At 55.0% G+C, this 19403-nt stretch overlaps 2 protein-coding genes across 5 annotated transcripts in view; one reads left to right on the forward strand and one right to left on the reverse strand.

Moving 5' to 3' along the window:
* The window catches only part of PAK6 (p21 (RAC1) activated kinase 6), a 36168-nt gene extending 23432 nt beyond the window's left edge, over nt 1–12736 (forward strand). For all 4 annotated transcript variants that reach the window (XM_036238692.1, XM_016152197.2, XM_016152198.2 and 1 more), the window contains 8 exons: nt 1584–1792; nt 2442–3095; nt 7708–8205; nt 8291–8424; nt 8780–8906; nt 9019–9144; nt 9621–9755; nt 11165–12736. In XM_036238692.1, coding sequence (XP_036094585.1) covers nt 1589–1792; nt 2442–3095; nt 7708–8205; nt 8291–8424; nt 8780–8906; nt 9019–9144; nt 9621–9755; nt 11165–11332 — 2046 coding nt within the window. In that variant the 5' untranslated portion in view covers nt 1584–1588 and the 3' untranslated portion in view covers nt 11333–12736. The remainder of the gene's footprint in view (nt 1–1583; nt 1793–2441; nt 3096–7707; nt 8206–8290; nt 8425–8779; nt 8907–9018; nt 9145–9620; nt 9756–11164) is intronic.
* A 291-nt stretch (nt 12737–13027) lies between these two features.
* On the reverse strand, nt 13028–18207 carry ANKRD63 (ankyrin repeat domain 63). The gene has a single exon (XM_016152200.2). The coding sequence runs from the start codon at nt 17727–17729 to the stop codon at nt 16581–16583; it is 1149 nt and encodes a 382-aa protein (XP_016007686.1). The 5' UTR covers nt 17730–18207; the 3' UTR covers nt 13028–16580.
* Nucleotides 18208–19403: the final 1196 nt, after the last annotated feature.

A 19403-nucleotide genomic window follows, 5' to 3' on the forward strand; every position in this document is an offset into this window, starting at 1 on the left:
GGGCTTTGCTCATAGGGGCTGTTTGGTGGACTCCTAAACCTCCAGGTCCCAAGAAGCAGCTGATAATCCAAGATGTATGACATGGATTCAAACTGATTCATGCTTGGTTCATTCTAGCGGGGAAGCTGTGGCTGTTTGAGCCCGCGGCCTTTCTGGGTGGGTTCCAGCAGCCTCGCAGATGTGACCTACTCCAGAACCTGCTAAAGTGACCAGGAAAATGCCGTTTCCAGAGCAGGAGTCAAAAGAATGCCCCAATATCCAAAGATACCACAGATTTGTGCATAGATGAATTATCCAAGCATTCAAGAAGCAAACATGTTTGTTTCTTAAAACCTAGAAGTGACCATTCCAGGGGACATAAGAACCCATTGAGTGTATTTTACCATAATAAAGAAAAATTAAAACAACAACAACAACAACCACCACCACCACCACCTATTGAGCTCCTTTGAGCCACTTTAGACACAAAAGCATTCAAGTGGGCACCAGCCACCCTGACCTCCATCCCACGTGGTTCCAGCCGGGTACTCCCTAAAAGTGAGGCTAGAGCAACACTTGGGAAGAATTACTTTACCTCCTGGATTTCCAGTCTCCCTCTCTCAAATCCGCACACCACAATCACTCTGAGATGTTGAGGGAGCTCACCTGGGCCTTAGGCAAACCTCACATCAGCAAGGAGGGAGAGGGAGGTTTGACTGCAAGTGATGTTTTGTACAGAGTTCTGAGACCTGAGAGAAAGGGGCCCAAGGGCAGGGGGCTCTCTCTTTCCTGGAGAGCTGTAGCCCTGAGATAGCCGTCCTTCGGGGCTTTCCAGAATAAGGGCTGAGCACCTGGTGACCACAAGGGCCCTCTTGGGGTTCCTGGTTCTATGAGAAATGGTCCCAGACTGGGTAACATGTCTGTGACTCGGTGGGTTGGCTTTTTATGAATGTTTCCTATCACATCAACAGATTTTCTGTTGTTGACCCATCCTGGGACAAACCTGAGTTGATTGTGAAAAAACAAATGAAAAAAAAAAAAAAGTAAAAACTTTAACATACTATTAGATTCAATGTGCTAGTTTTATTTAGGATTTTCACATTTATGTTCAAAAGTGAGACTGGTTCAAATTTCCCTTTTCTTGTACTATTCTTATCTGGTTGGAGAATTAAGGTCATACTTGCTTCATAAAATACGTTTGCTGGCTCTCCTCCTTCTAACCCCCTTTTTAATTCTTTGAGAGTGGAATGATATTTGTAATGGGCTTTGGATCTTATAAGTACACACCCCCCAGAGTCTGCCTGCTCAGCAGGGGACCTGGTACAGACAAGAAGACACATACCTCTGTTCCTTGTTTATAGTCCATGTTGGCTTATATATGGTGCTTTCGTTGTTTCTGGGATTTCTCTGCTGGGAGCTAGGCATTCCCCTGAGGAAGTAGGGATGAGAGGTGAGGGGAAATCCTAGGCTCAGGACAGGGGAGCTGTGCTGAGGGCAGGGAGCACAGAGTCTGGTGCCCCTGCACCCACCACAGCCACATGAGCTGCCTGGGCCAGGCTCCTGCAAAACCCCAGCTGGAGCTCAGCCTGACCCTCTCTATGCAGGCACCATGTTCCGTAAGAAAAAGAAGAAACGCCCCGAGATCTCAGCCCCACAGAACTTCCAGCACCGTGTGCACACCTCCTTTGACCCTAAAGAAGGCAAGTTCGTGGGCCTCCCCCCACAATGGCAGAACATCCTGGACACACTTCGGCGGCCCAAGCCTGTGGTGGACCCTTCACGCATCACACGGGTGCAGCTCCAGCCCATGAAGGTAAGGTGGGCAGCGGGAATGGCATGGCCAAGTTCAGCCTCTTGCACTTCTTGGTGCCTGGCCAAACCACAAAGGCGCCTGGAGAAACCACCTAATCGCCAGCTATCAATTAGCTGCTGTTTTCACTCCCTGCTAATCAGCCTCTCATTGCTCCCTGGGTGACCCGGGGAGGAGGAGCCTGGGGAGTCCCTCTCTGCAGGGCTGTAGGGTTGCCAGATTTAGCAAATAAAAATACAGGATGCCCAATAACATTTGAATTGCAGATAAATAAACTTTTAGTATTAAGTGTGCCATGCAACATTTGGACCTGCAGGGTTTAGTTGTGTGGGTCAAGAAGGGTGGGTCCAACAACCTGGTAGGGGAGGGGGTCAGGGCCCTGTGAGGGACTGGAGGCCACAAAAGCAGTGCATGTGGAGGAGAGCCCTGGACTGGTCCCTGCCTCCTCAGAGAGCTCTACACATCAGCACAGGCCTGACCTGCCACAGACCCTGGTAAATGACTGAAAAATTAAGGAATGGATAGATAACACCACAGGCAAGGTCCTTATGTGTTCCTCCCTAAGGTACCCCGGGAAGGCTCTCTGACCTGGTCCCAGGCCACCCCTCCATGAACAGGCCATTCACCCATGCTCTTTTCCCCTCCTCTGCAGACAGTGGTGAGGGGCAGCTCTGTGCCCATAGATGGCTACATCTCGGGGCTGCTCAACGACATCCAGAAGTTGTCTGTCATCAGCTCCAACACCTTGCGTGGCCGAAGCCCCACCAGCCGGCGACGAGCACAGTCACTGGGGCTGCTGGGGGAAGAGCACTGGGCTGCAGACCCGGACATGTACCTGCAGAGCCCCCAGTCTGAGCACACCGACCCCCAAGGCCTCTACCTCAGCTGCAACGGGGGCGCACCAGGAGGCCACAGGCAGATGCCATGGCCAGAGCCACAGAGCCCGCGGATCCTGCCCAATGGGCTGGCCACCAAGGCACAGTCCCTAGGCCCTGCAGAGTTCCAGGGTGCCACACAGCGCTGCCTGAAGCTGGGCACCTGCCTGCAGAGCTCCCCACCCAGCACCTCGCCCCCCGCAGCCACTGGGAGACGTGGGACCAAGGCAACCAGGCATGGATCTGAGGAGGCCCGGCCACAGTCCTGCCTGGTGGGCTCAGCTGCAGGCAAGCCGAGTGGGGAAGGCAGCCCCAGCCCTAAGACCCAAGAGAGCAGCCTTAAGCGCAGGCTGTTCCGAAGCATGTTCCTGTCTACCCCTGCCGTGGCCCCTCCAAGCAGCAGCAAGCAGGGCCCTCCACCACAGAGCAAGGTAGGTCAGGGGGCTACCCCCTGGGGGCACTCTCAGCAGGGCAGGAAGCTGGCCTGGCAGGTGTCCACTGAGGAGTACGAGTCAGGGACACAGGCCCTGCCTAGGCTTCCCCACTTAAAGGGTCAGGGTGGGAATAGCATGAGGGAACAAAAAAATCAAGAAACCAGCTCAGCCTCAGCTGAGGATTCTACTCTGAATCAACTGAGCCCTTGTGCTCCAAAGGTTTAGCATGTGTCAGAGGTTACAAGCCAGGTCATTTTCTGGGGGGCCTCTGAGAGGCTTATTCTAAACTCACCTTGCACTCCTGACCTCTGGGATATGTCTGGGTGAACCACGCTGGTTGGCTTGGCGCGCCCACTTGCGCATGCACACACACACACACCCCGCCCCTGAAAAAGGGGCATCTTTAACCACAAGCCCAGACCTTCCTCTGCCCCTGGTGCCCAGCAACCCTCGCCCAGACCCCAACAGAGATAGGTGCTCCAGCCCTGAGCAGGACAGGGGCTTTCCCTGCCTTCCTCTCCCCAGACCTTTCTGCCTCCACCCCTTGCTTGCCCCAGGGCTCTCCTGAGGTCCTGCAGAAGCTCCCTGGGCTGCTTCTCCCTGAGGCATTCAGCAGTGTTCTCTCTTCTAATGAGGATTCTTTTCTGCCTGGCTGCCTGCCTGCCCGTTTTTTTTTTTTTTTTTTTAGTGATGATTGTTTTGTTTAACATTTCTGTAATGATTTATTCTCGAGTTTGTGTATCATATGGAAAGCTAGAGGATTGCATTTGCCTGGGTCCAGAAGCAGCAGGAGAGCTGACTCTTGGCCTGCGTGACAGTCTCAGATGCACATATTTTTCTTAAAAAAAAAAAAAAAAAGGAAACAGTGAAGGGAGCCCTAATGGTGACACTTCTTGGCAGGCAGAGAATGATTTTGCTTCTTACATGCCCTGCGACATCCTGTCCATAGTGATAATAACACCCTTTCCCATTTGGCAGATGAGAAGACTGACTCAGAGATGCTGACAGAGCCCCTAGGTGTCTTAAATGAGTCAGAGAAGGAAGGCATGAGAGGGCCTCTCAGCTCTCGTCTCTTACTCAAGAAGGCTTTGCTATCTTGGCAGCCACTTTTCTCTAGCTCCTTCCTGAGGTACAGGCAGAAATGAGCTTAGGTGGGGGCACGAGGCCTATAAGTCAGACCTAAGAAATAACTGCCTACCGTGGCTCTAGTGATGGAGCCTCCTGTCCCTGGAAGAGGACAAGCCTGGATCCTCTTGTCAGTGGTGGCACAAGTCTGGTCCAGTCTGCACCTGGGTGGGGAGTTTGGGGAGCAGCCTGGACCCTTAACCTTTCCCAGTTACTGCCAACCCAAGGCACCCAGGGAAGGAGCTGGGTTTTGGCACTCCAGCCTCACACTGGGACAAGGACAGTAAGCTTAGATCCCCCATGGGATGGGGATCTGGGAGACAGATGAGATGTGGCTTGATACATCTATCCATGTTAAGGAACATGTCTATGAGCTGAGGTGTTTCTGGAAGGCTGAGCCCCTGGGGAGACATTCCCCCGGAAAACCAAAGGTGGGAGCAGCGCAGAGCACACTGTCAGGGAAGTGAGAACAAGAATCTACCACTCTCTGCCTCTTGGGAGTTTTGTGGGGAGACTTCAGGGATTTGGAAAAAGAACAGGTTAGTGCTGGGCTGGGCACGGACGGTGCAGGTTTCTAGGCTCCTGCCTGCACTCCACAGCAAGGCATAGGCCATCCACCCAGCCTCGGTTTGGCCTGCCCGTGCTGCACACTTTACCAGGTACCCACCAAGGGCCTCTGCTGCTGTGTGTGCAGGGCTAGCCCCTGCTTCTGTGGGGGCAGATAGGGGGAGGTGGTGGTCGCCTTGGGCTCAGAGACGCCACAGTTCCAAATCCAGGGGAGTGCTTTCCTTCTTAGCACTTTGGGCATACATTTCTTGATAAATACTCTAAGCCAGGATTCTAAAGGCAAGGCCGAACTGCTCTGGGCCAGGGCTTCTCAACCCTGCACTGTTGACATCTGAATCCTTTGTCGTAGGGGCTGTCCTGTGCATTGTAGGATGTTTAGTAGCATCTCTGGCCTCTATCCACTAGATGCTAGTAGCACACCACTGATGGGACAACCACAAATCCCTCCAGATATTACCAAATGTCCTTTGAAGGCAAACTCACCCCCAGTTGCAAACCGCAGCTTTAGGCAAATTACAACACAGATGGGAAACATCCAGCTTGTTCCCCCTCCCTCCCAGGAACTCCCAGATCAAGCCAGCAGCCAGCCCTCTGCACCTCAGTACACCCCAGGGGCTGGCTCTGGACACTCACAGCAGCTCCCAAGCAGCAGTCGTGCACTGATGCCCTGAGAGGTCAGGTTGCCAATGGCCTGGTGTGCCAGGCGTGGATACAGGAGGGTCTGTGGCCCTAGGGCTCTTTTACTCTGCCCCGGAAGCTTGGCCTGTGGTCACTCACATTAGCTAGAAGGCAAAAGAAGACCTCAAGTGGGGGCAGGGAGGCCAGCGAGGTAAGAGGGTTGCATGTTTGGGGAATGTAGAAATGGTTCCACTTAGAAGCAGAAGGGCCAAGTCAGAAGATCTCAAAAATCAACAAACACTGGTTAAGTCCCTACTGTGTAGCATGTACTTTATTGTATGCTAAGGCTACATGACACCAGGGATATAGCATAGGGGTCAGGGTTCAAGCTGACCAGGGCTGAAGTTCGGCCTTGCCCTTTACTACTAAGTGACTTTAGGGAAGTTATTTAACCTCTCCAAGCCTGTTTTCTCATCCACAAATGTGATACCAATAGTTCCCATGGGATAAATAAAATAACCCACAGGGTTATGAGAGTTAGGTGCGATAATGCATTCAAGGCCCTAGTCAAAGTGGTAAGCCCTCAATAAATGGCTTTATTATTATTATTTTTTTAATATTATGACATGGCCTCTGCCTTTGAGGCACTTAGGGGTACAAGTGCCCCAAGCCCACAGCTGGAGAGCCTGGCTCTGCCAGCCATGGCCCAGGAAGGGAAATGAGGCATCATTCTAACTCAACGTATGACTCTTCTAATGGCTTCCTGCCCAAGAGGTCTCAGTCACACAAGTAACTCCAGAATTAATTCAGAGCCCATAACAATTCATTAATCCCACCTTTTGTTTTCCCTTTCCCTTTCTTGGTGTGGTTTAGCAAGTTTCATCTGGTCCTTTTCTGTGGTTACATTAAGTAAAATCTTCCTCCTTGTGGAGGTAGGCAGCAGGGCCAGTGAAGAGACACTTGGGACCCACGCTTGCTGAGGTGAAGACCAAGCCTGGCCCCACCCTCCCATGCCCTGTGTCCCAGTGCTCTCAACTCTGCTGGCAGGGGCACCCGTTCACGTGTGTGACCCTAGGCGAGGTCAAGGACTGTGATGGGGGCGGGAGCCCTAAAGCCTGGGCAGGGAGTGATGAAGAGGTTGAAAAGACTCTGGCTGATCCTGGTGGGCCTGAGGCGCAGACTTGGGGTCCCTGAGCCATCAGCCCAGCCCAAGCTGACTGCTTAAGGAGATTTTCTGGAAGTCCATTTAGCTCTGGGAATCAGGACCAGGAGCCACTAGGCCCCTAGACAACCACTTTGTGGTAGGTTTTGAGAAGTTCCAAGAAGGCCTCCCAGCAGCCCCTGAAGTGTCCACTGTTAGGTTATGTAGGGCCCTCTCCAGGTGCCCCTTTTAAAAACACATAATCCTAGGCAGAGTCATGTTGCACATCACCAGCTGCTTGGGGAGAACCCCAAGGACGGGATCATTTCTTGGCAGGGCTGGCCATAGGGCTTGGGCCCAGAAAGGCAAGGAGCCTGGAATGCTTCCAGGGCGGGACCTGCAGGGCTCCCTGGGGGCCCAGGCTGCCACCCAGCTCTACCTTCCCTCCCACCCCTTAAGGACAGGCCCTGCCTTCCCTTCCTTGTGTGGGGTCGTCAGTCAGGAGTTTCTTGCTTGGGAGCAAGTAGAGGGTCTTCTCTGGGGAACCCTTAGGAAACCTCCCCAGGATCCTTGGCCCCAAGACTTGGTTTGGCTGGACCCACCTATCTGATCTCAGATCTCTCCAGCACCAGATCCTCAGTTCAGGGGGAACCTCAGAACCCCAGGATGGAAACATGCCTCCGTGGTCCCCTGTAGGGGACTCAACAGAGCTGCTTCCATCTGCATGGGCCCTTGGGTGGGGGAGCCATGAAAGCAACTACCCCTGACCCAGATTCCCCGAGCAGCCCCGCAGCGAAGGCAGGACTGCGTCCCGGTGGCCTCTCTGGGGTCTGGCTGTCAATTGCCCACAAAGAAATACCCAACACAAGGACACCCCAGGGACTCTGCTTTCTCTGTCTTTCCAGGAGCAGGCAGAGTGGACGTAAAGAGCTTTTGTTTGGTCTGCTCTCCTGGGAACAGTGGGGGCTGGTTTCCTGAGCAGGACAATGATTTGGCTTCAGTTCCATTTGAAAATCTTTGCTCATGGCACCTCCCCAGTTTGGTCTGATGCCCTGACCTGCCCGTGTCCAGAGGTCATGGCAGCCACCTCCTGCCTCTGTGCAGGCTGCTCCAAACACTCCCTCAGCCAAACCCCCTTCTGTTTCTTTCTCCCTGCAGCCCAACTCCTCATTCCAACCACCACAGAAAGAGTCCCCTCCAAGTCTGGTGGCCAAGGCCCAGTCCTTGCCCTCAGCCCAGCCCATGGGCACCTTCAGCCCTCTGACCACCTTGGATACCAGCAGCCCCCAGAAGTCCCTCCGCACAGCCCCAGCCACTGGCCCTCCTCCAGGCCGGTCTTCCCCAGCGGGCTCCCCCCGCACCCGGCACGCCCAGATCAGCACCAGCAACCTGTACCTGCCCCAGGACCCCGCAGTGGCCAAGGGTGCCCTAGCTGGTGAGGACACGGGAGTCGTGACGCATGAGCAGTTCAAGGCTGCGCTCAGGATGGTGGTGGACCAGGGTGACCCCCGGCTGCTGCTGGACAGCTACGTGAAGATTGGCGAGGGCTCCACAGGCATTGTCTGCCTGGCACGGGAGAAGCACTCTGGCCGCCAGGTGGCTGTCAAGATGATGGACCTCAGGAAGCAGCAGCGCAGGGAGCTGCTCTTTAATGAGGTGGGAGGAGAGGGCAGACCTGGGTGGGCATTTGGGATGGGCAGCAGGGACTGCCCAGCACTCAGGCATCTCTACCGGCCTCCAGGTGGTGATAATGCGGGACTACCAGCACCTCAATGTGGTGGAGATGTACAAGAGCTACCTGGTGGGCGAGGAGCTGTGGGTGCTTATGGAGTTCCTGCAGGGCGGGGCCCTCACGGACATCATCTCCCAAGTCAGGTAGGCAGCTGGAGCACTGGGCCCTGAGTGCTGGCTGTACCTATGATTGCCCTGGCAAGGGTATCAGGCAGCCTCCGGCCCAGCAGACTTGGAGAGCCTATCAGATTCTCCTGAGTACCCCCTGTCTGTTTGGATTAAGAGACCTAGGGGTCTCAAGGGAGTGGGAGGCAAGGTAGTCGCCAGCCTAGGCCTATGCCCTTTCCCACCAGGTCTCTATCTTGACCAGACTCCCCCATACATTGCCCAGAAGCTGTGGGGCCAGGTAGCAGGGGTGCCTACTTTCCCAGACCATCTCCCCTGCAGCTCAGCCACGGCTAACATTCTCTTTCTCCGGTGACCCCGCCTTCCTGTCCAGGCTGAACGAGGAGCAGATCGCCACTGTGTGTGAGGCCGTGTTGCAGGCCCTGGCTTACCTGCATGCCCAGGGTGTCATCCACCGGGACATCAAGAGTGACTCCATCCTGCTGACCCTCGATGGCAGGGTAGAGCCCTTCCCACCCTGACACACCCATGCCCCCACTGCCCTGCTCCCAGCATGGCTCCTCCTCCTAGTTCACCACTCACTCCACTTTCTCCCTCTCACCCCAACCCCAGGTGAAACTCTCGGATTTTGGATTCTGTGCTCAGATCAGCAAAGACGTCCCTAAGAGGAAGTCCCTGGTGGGAACTCCCTACTGGATGGCTCCTGAAGTGATCTCCAGGTCTCTGTATGCAACCGAGGTAACCGTTCTCTCCATCCCCGAGTCCTTTTGTGAGAGGCTTGGGAACATTGACTCTTCCACTTTCGGCCCCCTCCAGAGGCCCCCTCCCACCAAAAATAGCCCCAGTTCTCAGGTTTTCACTTAGTCTATATCCTACCCTACTGCTCACTGTCACCTCTTAGATGGGTCTACTCTTGCCTATGACTTTACTGCCACAAATTGGTCCCAAAAATGCTCCCCCCACCCCCCCACCCCCCGGCTCAAGAGCAGGGTGGGATATGGCTAGGCTTCCCCATGTGTGATGGCCTTTCTCAGAGAGTGGCTGACAGCTGTGTCTCTAGTCAATGGTCACTCAGATAGGAAGTAGCGGCACAGGGTAGGTGACCAGGAAAGCCAACTCACCAAAGACAACTGAGACCAACTGCTCCCCTCCCCCTGTAGCATGCTGCTACCAAGGGGCCAGTGGAGTCAGGGGCATTCTCTTCCTGCATGCAGGTGGATATCTGGTCTCTAGGCATCATGGTGATTGAGATGGTGGACGGGGAGCCACCCTACTTCAGCGACTCCCCAGTGCAAGCCATGAAGAGGCTCCGGGACAGCCCTCCGCCCAAGCTGAAAAATTCTCACAAGGTCAGTCAGTATACAAGGTGTGTGACAACACAGACCCCATTTTTCCTGAGGTTCAGAGGACCAGAGCCTGGGCTTCCAGACCCAGCTGCTCCCTTTCACAGAAGCAGAGAGTCTGGGCCTCTGGAAAAGGCTCCTCTTTCTCCACACAAAACCTGTACTTGGGTGTGGAGCCACGTCTATGTACAAACTCCCAATGTCACTCCGACAAGTTTCCACCTGCAAGTGATTGACGGGAAAACAAGAGAAGTGAAAGCAAGACTGCCAGGAATCTGATGTTCTGGGGTGGAATCTAGAGATGCTAACTGAGCAGGAACTTCTCCACCCCATCTGTCAGGCAAGCTATACCATGGCACGGTGTTCTCAGTCTATCACTGTGTTTGGCTTGTCCTCCATCAATGCACATCCCGACCACATCTGAGCCAGTTTTCCCCTTAAAATTGTGTGTGTGTGTGTGTGTGTGTGTGTGTGTGTGTGTGTGTGTGGCCTTTTCTGCCCAAACCAGCAGGCCTTACCTGTGGATACCCCCAGGTCAGCAGAGGGTTGCAAAACGGCACTGCCATCTGCTGGCCAGAGTGAGAAATGTCCCAGAGAGTTGAAGCCCAGTCTCTAAGTAGCAAAAAGTTCTGTGGCCCCAACACATGTGGATGGGAGGATAGACAGAAAACATCTTCAGAGACAATTAGTCCTTGGAAACACTGTGGATCCCAAGATTTTCGTATAGAGGAGATTTTCAATTGACTAATTCCCCAGAGGATGTAGCCTTCTGTAACAGCCTAAGAGTCAGCCTCATCCCAAGATATTGGCTCAAAATGAACCAAGATAAGCCTTTGACTTAGACTCTGAAGCTTGCATCAATAAAATCATTTTTTCAGGTCCTATCTTGTTCTTTTGTGTTTTTAAAAACACTTCTTCACCCATGAACTCTTTTTGGTCTCCACTAAAGCCCCATGAGGCAGACAGGGCAAGCACATCTTATCATCTGCCCATTTCGCAGATGAGAAAACTGAGGTCTAGAGAAAATTGCAACTTTCCCAAGATCAGGGATAGACCCAAGACTGGATCACTGATACAAATCTCATGCCCCTTACCACAGAGCTACAGAGCCTGAACGCTGAGAGCTCAGAGAAGCAGGGTGTAGGATGGGCTATATTTGAAACTCAGCTCCCCAATGCTCCAAGCCTCCTAATTCCATTGCTCACGAGCACCCCCTAGAGATGAACTGGCCACTTTCCCTGGACTGATGCTGACCTTTATGTACCTACCTTATAATCCAATGGAGGAACCAATGAGGAACCAGGAAGTAAGAAAAGAGAGAATTTAAGACTTTCAAATGATGGTGGGACCAGGCAGATGTATCATCCCAAAATGACTACAGACTGTGGCTTCATCTCGCTGCCCTGTTTCCACAGGTCTCCCCAGTGCTGCGAGACTTCCTGGAACGGATGTTGGTGCGAGACCCCCAGGAGAGAGCAACGGCCCAGGAGCTCCTGGACCATCCCTTCCTGCTGCAGACGGGGCTACCTGAGTGTCTGGTGCCCCTGATCCAGCTCTACCGCAAGCAGACCTCCACCTGCTGAGCCTATCCTTAGAGCAAGCCAGTCACCTGTGCCCACAGGCAGGGGACACTGGGCAACCAGCTTGTTGGCAGGGACTGCCTGCCTCATTTTCTCAGTATTCTCTCCAAAGATTGAATGTGAAGCCCCACCCCTGCCCTCCTGCCCCTCAGCCCACTGGGCCAGGCCGGACCTGCCCCTCAGAATCTCTCCCCTCCAAGAGAGTCCCCAGTTGCCTTTGGGATGATGGAGACCCCTTCTTCAGAATGACCCTTTGTTATTTGCACAGGGATATTTCCAAGAAACACCAAGACCAGCACTTCTGGCCACTGTGGCCAACACAGCAGAAAAGGCTGCTGTGGTTTTTTAAAGGCAGTTGTACACTAGCATCCCAGGCCACCCAAGAGTGCAGAATGCCTGTATTCACCAGGATACTTCCTGTTCTCAGCTCCAATTCCAAACCCCGGGGTCTCAAGGGGGCCATAGAGAAGGTTTTTATTGCCTGAATCCATCTTCTTCCTTTGCGTCTGACTTCCTGAAGGCACAGTTCCACTTGCACCTGCTTCCTGACCCACCTGCACTGACGACATACAACACTCTCATGCGCAGCCTGCTCATAGGCCATGGAAGCCTATGGGAGGAGGAGGGACATTTTTTGAGTGAAAGAGAAATAATGGGGTTGGTGGTATAAAGGTGGTGTCACTTTACAGGATGCACATGCGTGTGTGTGTGTGTAAATGGAGGAAGGGCACCCTGACAGCCTGGCCCCTTCAGTAAGGCTTCCCCATCCTCTCTCCCACTAAGTTCTGCTCTGAAGAGACCTGCTTTCTTGGCCTGGATTCCCACCTTTTAAGTCCCATGTTGCAACCTGACCAGTGAAGAGGTCTGTATTGAGTCTGATACTTCCTGCGGACTGAGCAGGTTCCAAGTTTCTCCTGTATTATGCGGTCTGAGAGCCCAAGACCATAAGGAGGAGGAAACAAACTTTGTTTTACTTGTGAGCTTCATATCAATAACCAGGTCATCAGGGATCCTTTCTTTTCAAAATCCTGGTCGGAGAAGGTAAACCAGCTCCTGGGGTTCTGTCACATCAAAAGAATGGGCACCCCATTTGTGCAAACCTTCTGCCCCTAGCAGCTTCCTCAGACACCTGTCTCCTTGTCCTCCTTCCCTCGCCACCTTCAGGGCTGTTGTGACACAAGGAAGCCCAGGGAAGAATTCTAGGTGTCTAGACCCCGTTTAGATCATATTTTTAGATTCCTCTACTCCCTAGTGGCCTGCTTTAGGGCAAAACAAAACGGAACAAAAAACTGCAAGGACTTTTTTTTAAGGGTCAGAGTTTTAAAAACAAAAGCACCTTCCCTAGAAACTTTTGTGAATTGTTTGCACTTGTGCCTGTTTTAAATTAAACTGAGTGTTCAAAACCTCTGGACTTCCTATTGTTTCTAGGAGTGAAGGCAGTGGCGCGGCCCCTCCTCCTCCCCAGCATGAGCTCTCAGGGGCCACTCTAGTCCACCAACTCCCTGGTGGTGTGTAGGCCGAAAATGAGAGCAGAGAAGCAGGGAAACAGGAAGTGAAAGGCCCTAGGGACTGAAAGAGCTGAGAAATAGACAGGGTTCCTTCACAGGGGAGAAGAACCCAGCCAGGAAAGCCAGGACTATGCACCTTGCTTGCTGGCGCCACATGGGCTCTGGGGGCAGCCACCTGGGCTGATGACCACTTTCTGCAGCAGCTTCTGCCTTCTGTTTGCTTCTCACTCCCTAGAGGGTCAGAAACTGCTCTCCTCGAGCTGTCCATAGGAAAGGTCCTGGAACTGAGGGAGACAGGAGTTGTGTAAGAGCAGTGTAGTGGCTGCAAATCAAGAAACCTGGGTTCTAGTCCTGGGGGTGGAGAGGTGGATAAAATTATCTTTAAACTTTTAGCTGTGACACTTGTCCCATTATTTCCTTCCTGAGAGCTCATCCTACCCCCTAACCAGGGCTCACTGAAACCTCTTAATGAGAAGCAAGGAGTCTCCTGCTCCCCAAAGCATTCACACCTAGATAGCTGCCCTTGTCCAAGGGCCCCAGTCCCACTGGCTCAGTCAGAAACAGCACCTGAGTCTTACCTTCTGGATGGACAGAGATGGAAGCTGAAGGAAGGTGGAACCTTTGCAGGAAGCAAGTGCACCCTTCCACCTCTCCAAAGAGAGCCCGGAGTCAGGAGCGGTTGATAAGGCAAAGAAAGGCCAGTTCTTGTAACTGAACAATACTGAATTTATTAACTAATTCTTTTGCATTCTAATAGTCCTTCCACCACACAGTGTCATTCCAAAAGCATATGCATATATCATTCAGCCTCACACAGACCAGTTTTGAGTTTGATCTTAGAGTACCAAGCTCCAGTAGCATGGATGACTCTTCACCACAATGAAAGCAACAAGAGTTGGAAAGGCAAAATGTTTAGAAAAGTCTCTTCTAAAGTGGAGAGAGCTAGAGAAGATGCCAGCCCCGACATCCTGAGGCTGACAATGAGAGGAAGTTCAGGAGACTGAAATATGGTGAAACATATAAGTTCTGCTCAGAGCTGGGCCTGGTAAGAAATCTGCAAGAACAGCAAATCAGTCGAACACACAATTCAGTTCAAACAGGAAAGATCTGTTGTGGTTTTTTAGAAACATCGCCTTCAACCATCAAGCCCTTGACAACGCCATAGAGAGGAGCCTTCATGGTTGCTTATCCAGTAAAGAGGGAACAAGGTGACATTCGACCAGAAAGTCCCATGTCAGCGACACCTTCAATACAATGAGCAACTCAGACCTGAAGAAGCCAAAATCCTTGTATTCTTATACCATTAAAAACCTCGTGAAAATTAAACACAGTTGGAAAGGGAATAAGTGAGCAAGCAAGGATCAGAAAACAGGACTTTGCACTTGGGATATCCAATTATCCCCCCATCCCACCCCAGATTCTCTCCCTCTGGCTTTTCAGGCTCTTTTGTATTCTTTACCTACCACTCAGAAAGGGGAACTAAGGGGAGGCAGACGTTTGAGGAAAAAGGAGTGGGGGAAGGACAAAACACCCCAGAAACTGAAAACAAAGCTCATCGGGAAAAAACAGTGCATAATTAGTAGGTCCCAAGGTTCAGAAATCATAAGGGAAGGGTTGGGAACTCCAGTTTTTCAGAGGACAGCAGGACCTCTCAGGACACAGAGTCTTGGAAGATCTTGGGGTCCTTAGTGAAGAGTCTGGGTTCCTGCTACTCCAAATGTTCATTGTCCCTCACTTCACTGCTGTGAAATGACTTCAAGTATCAGGATTTAATACACTACAAGAGTTAGAGGATTCCATGGGTAAATGCACACAGAGAAATAAGCACACAGCAGAGATCTCAGATAAAACCAGAAGTCGGAACTCCGAGCCAGGGCTCAGCGAGGAAATCGCAGCGCTTGCCACCAGGGGGCACCAGAGATCACTTCCAGTGTGAGGGTCCTTACGGCCTCGCGGGCCTGGAAGGGTGGAAGGATTTGGGGAGGTGTCTGACACCTACCTACACCGGGCCCACTCCTGACCACCCACCCCTCACCACCAGGCCCAATTTCTCAGCACAGGTCATTCTCTCTCTGGGCAGTTCCCTTACTGTTACTGCTGAGAAACCTTCCTTTCTGCCAAGACGGATAGATTGACGTCTTGGAAAGACCCCAATGCAAGTGGGTAAGGGATGCACGCTCAACCTTCGGGGTTTACAGAAAGAGTCCCCACGCACGACCACCCCACGAGTTGGGTACAGATACAAGTGCTAGCACTTCGCAGGGTCCTAGGGCACGCGATTTGCCAGACCCGCTAGTTCCCCTTCCCTAGGCCGACACAAAGAAGGGGGCAGGGAGGGTGGGAACGAAGGACCCGGCCGAGAAAGGGCCTTTAACGACTTCTCTGCGGTTGCCTCTGACTCACTAATCTGCCCTGTAATGAAGCAGGGCCGGGCCTGCGTCCCACGCGTTGGGGCAGAGGCGGGGGTCCTTGGTCTCGACCTCTAGCATCCATCACCCGCCCCAGCCCTCCATTAACGGCCCAGCAAGATGCAGGAGCCATTTGACAGCCCCCTCCCAGCTCTCCCCGGAGTTTGATGTAATTTAAACCCGGACCTGAGGCTCGTGTGGGCTTCCGACTCCCGCGCGCCGCCGTTTAACGTGGCAAACACTTCAGTCAATTATCCCCCTCGCGGAGCTTCTATTTAAAGAGACATTGTCAGGTTCTTAAGCCTCAGATCAAACCTGCTGCTTTCTGCTTCATATACAAAGACTCAAAACACGAGTTCTTTGAGGATTGGAAGAAATACAATTAAGCAAAGCCTTCGCAACGGTTCCACCCTGCAGGAGCACCCACGTGCGGGATGGAGGAGCTGGGAGGCAGTTGGGGTGGGGGAAGTGCTAAGTCCTTTCCATTTCATGCCTCTGAGAGTGAGAGAAAGTAAGGCTGGGCCAGGAGGGGTGAGACCTTAAAGGTGGAACTCAAATGCAACTGAGCCCTGGAGTGGGCTGAGTAGGGGCTGGGGTGAGACAATGACCACACCTTGTCAATGAAGTTGAATCCTGAGTGGGCCTGGGGCAGAGGTCAAGGGAGCTGGAATTACCAGAAGCTGGTCAATGGACAACTGACATTCAACACAGGGGTCTCTGCTGCATCCAAAATATGCTATAATTGTCTTGAGGCAGGAGTTTATCCCCCAAAAACTTAACCTCTATTCCTTCCTAATCAGTCTTTCTGTCCAGAAAGTCTCTGAGGCCCATCTCTGTGCTCCCCTTCTCCAACACTTAAGGGGAAGGGAGGCTCAGGTCATGTGTGGCATTATTGTCAGCATCACTGGGAGGGAAGGGGGAATAGGTTCTTGTTCTGCCAGGGTGCTGGGAAACCTGGGAAAGGAGACCTGACAGGAGCCAGCACAAACTCGGGACTGAGCCTTAGGGAGAGGAAAGGGGGACCATGTTCCTGGTTAGGGGCTGTAGTTCATGGAACCAGGTCTTCTAATCCTCCCCTTCCAGGACAGAAAATGCAGGCTGTGGGGAAGGTGAGAGACTTAGGCATGAAACACCAAAAATTCCAGCAAGCACAAAAAATAAATAATAGGGGTCTCTTTCAGAGACAAGACAACTCGCCTTAGCAGTGGGGACAGGTTCTAGGATCACAGGGGGGAGGGAAACTGCCAGGAAAGTGAGGGACCTGGAAGAAAGAGAGAAATCCCAGTGGAGCAGAGACAGGAAGGTGCAGGGAACAGGGCTCATTGTGGACACTATTTACCGCTGAGCGTGCAGCACCACGGCCTCCGCGTCTGCTTGCCACGGCTGGGGCCCAGGCACCGAGTGAGGCAGAGCGTTGGCCTCTAGCTCCAGGCTGCTCTCGGGCCCTGGTGCCTCTCCGACCAGGCTTGGGATGTCTGGGGCTGTGGAGCGTCGGCGCAAACCCAAGCGGCCAGAGCTCAGGCCGCCCTCGGGGTGGGGGCTAAGGCCAATGGAGGCTTGCACTAAGGTTGGGGGCGATCCTTCCAGCACCTCATGAGAACGCCACCGCCCGGTCCCCGAAGACTGGGGCGAGTGTGGTCGGGCCATCAAGGCTCCGGCCCGCAGTCGAGCCGCTTCCTCTTCGGTCACTGCACCCAGAGCGAGACTCATGCTCCGGCCCAGCTCCGGCCGCTCGCTGCCCTGCGCCCGGTGCCGGCCCGAGCTCTTGCCCGCTGAGCCGGCCTCGCCGCCATGACTATGGCCTCCGGCAGCTCGCGCAAAGCGTGCCAGGAGAGGCCGCGGTAGGCGGCGGGGGCTGGGTCGTCGGCGCTCGGGGCTGGGCGCAGGAGCTGGACGACCAGGTGGGCTGTCGGAGTTGGAGCCCCGGGCTGCAGCGGCGGCTGCTGCGCGGCCCCAGGGCCCGGTGAGGGCCTGCACGCAGGTTCCGTGGCCGCGGGCGGCAGCCAGCTGCAGAGCTGTAAGGCCTGCGCGGTTGGTGCGGTCGAGGCGCAAGCCGAGGCGGCGGAAAGAACGCACCAGGAACTCGAGCACCGCCCCATGACCGCATGCCGCTGCCCACATCACTGGACTGTTGCCGGAGGAGTCAGCCGCCTCGGGGTCACCGCTGAACTGTACCAGCAGCTGCACTGCGTCCAAGTGGCCGCGCTCGCACGCCAGGCTAAGTGCCGTGCGGCCGCGCTCGTCTCGAAGGTTCACGGCTGCACCCTGCTCCAGCAGCAGTCGCACGAAGCGCGCGCGCAGCGCGGGGTCCGGCAGCCCCACCGCCACCATGAGTGGCGTGCGGCCCTGCTCCGCGCGGCAGTCGATGATACTGCGGTCCAGCGCATCAAGCACGAAGCGGGCCAGATGCACTTTGCCAGCCTGCATGGCCTCCAGGAATGTGCGCGTACCCGCTCGGGGGCACAGGTCCTTGGGCTTGAGCATGACCCCGGCCGCCGCGCCTAGGCGGCCCGGCAGTTCCGCACGGGGGCGCCCCTGTTCCCGTGCCCCACGGAGCTCTGGACTCCTCCGGTGCCCTGGTGTGGCTCTCTCCGCGTGTGGGCGGCCGCGGCCGAGGGTCCTGAGCTTCCCACTCTTGTACTCCGGTGGCTCCCGCTACCCTGCCGCTCCTGGACCGCACGCCTGGCGTCTCGCTGCTCCTTTCCTGGGCTTTCCGCCTGCCTGGAGGTGTAGGTTGCTCTCTATTCCGCGCTCCGCGTCTGGCCCGCCACGAGACGACGGGAGCCGAAGCCTGGCCCCCTCCTGATTCTCCCGCTGCTTTCCCCGTGTCCAGCGCCCCTCAGTCCCTCGTGACCTGGAGCCTCGCCACTCACCCGCACCCGGGGCAGCCCCCGCTCCCCTGCTGAGACGGTGGCGCCCGCCTTGCGAGCCTGCCTCCAGCCCTGGCGGGGCGCGCCGCTCCTCAAGCTGCTGGCGCCGCTCCTCCGCCTCCTCCCCTCTCGCGGGGGCCGGGCCACGCCGGGGCGCTTGCTCCTTACTTGAGGGGCTCAGCGGCGCAGGAGCCGCCGCCCGCCTGGATACCTGGCTTTATAGCCTCAGGGGTCTCCATGGCAATGGCTGCCCTAGAAGCGAGTTAAGCCGTCAAGGTAGAAACGGACTGGGCGGGGGAGACTGCCCCTGACCCCCTACTCCTTCGTGGGCCTAAGATGTCGGGGAGCGGCTCCTCCTCCGCGCTCCCCTGGAGTTGCTGCGGCAATTGCGGGGCGGGGGCAGGGGCTCCTCGCTGCGGACCACATGAACCCGACCTGACCAATCCCAAAGTCACAGTCTTCTCTCCTCGCCCTCCGCCCCCATCGTAGTCGAGGTCTTAGGCTCTTTAGGAACTGCCAGGACCTCGGGTCCGTCGGGGAAGACCAAGGGCTACCCCCAGCTGGCCGTATGGAAGGAAATGGGATCCCACGAGGGTGGAAACTGGACTGTAAACTAGCTAAGGGTAGCGGCGAAAGGCAGGCTGGGAGTAATTGGGGGGAGGGGGTACCTGCGCTGCGCGCGGGGTGGGGGCTCTCAGTCTGGCTGGGAACTGCCACTCGAAGTGTAGCGAAACAGGCACTCACACACAGTTGTTCCTCCGCACAGGCTCACTCGGAGCGGGGGTGGGGAAGAGTGCGCTCTTCAATCTCAGACGTCTCCAACCCCGAAAACGCGCTCGCCTGCCAGCTCCCAGGAGGGGCTGACGAGCAGGAGGAGCAGACACGCGGCGGCCGGCGGCGGCTGGAATGGGCGCCTTAGGATCCCGGAGTGCTGCTGCCGTGTTAGCAACTCCCCGGCGCCGTCTTCCCGCTGCTTCAGAACCGACCGCCACCGGGAAGAGCAAAGAGCGAGGGACACACGCTAGGCTCCCCCCAGTCCTCATCTTACTCTAGAGCACAAAACCACCCCTAGACCACAAGGCTCTGACCTTGACTACTAGCTGACCCCTTAGGAGAGGAAAGAGAAGGGAGCTAGAGTCGATAGGGTGTGGGGAAACCACCGCATCCAGTCTTCCTCTGGCCCGGCTGCTGCTCGGGCCTGGGGGCGGGGGTAGGGGAGTGGGGCTCAGGCCTCAGGTGAGGGGGGTTCCGGCGCCTCAGAACGGAATGGAGGTGGGAGGGTGTGTAG

This window comes from Rousettus aegyptiacus, unplaced genomic scaffold (genome assembly GCF_014176215.1).
Source record: "Rousettus aegyptiacus isolate mRouAeg1 unplaced genomic scaffold, mRouAeg1.p scaffold_m13_p_3, whole genome shotgun sequence".
Taxonomy (NCBI): domain Eukaryota; kingdom Metazoa; phylum Chordata; class Mammalia; order Chiroptera; family Pteropodidae; genus Rousettus; species Rousettus aegyptiacus.

Excerpts from the sequence above, each read along its gene's own strand:
- ANKRD63 (XM_016152200.2), bottom strand. The coding sequence starts at position 17,729 with ATGCTCAAGCCCAAGGACCTGTGCCCCCGAGCGGGTACGCGCACATTC.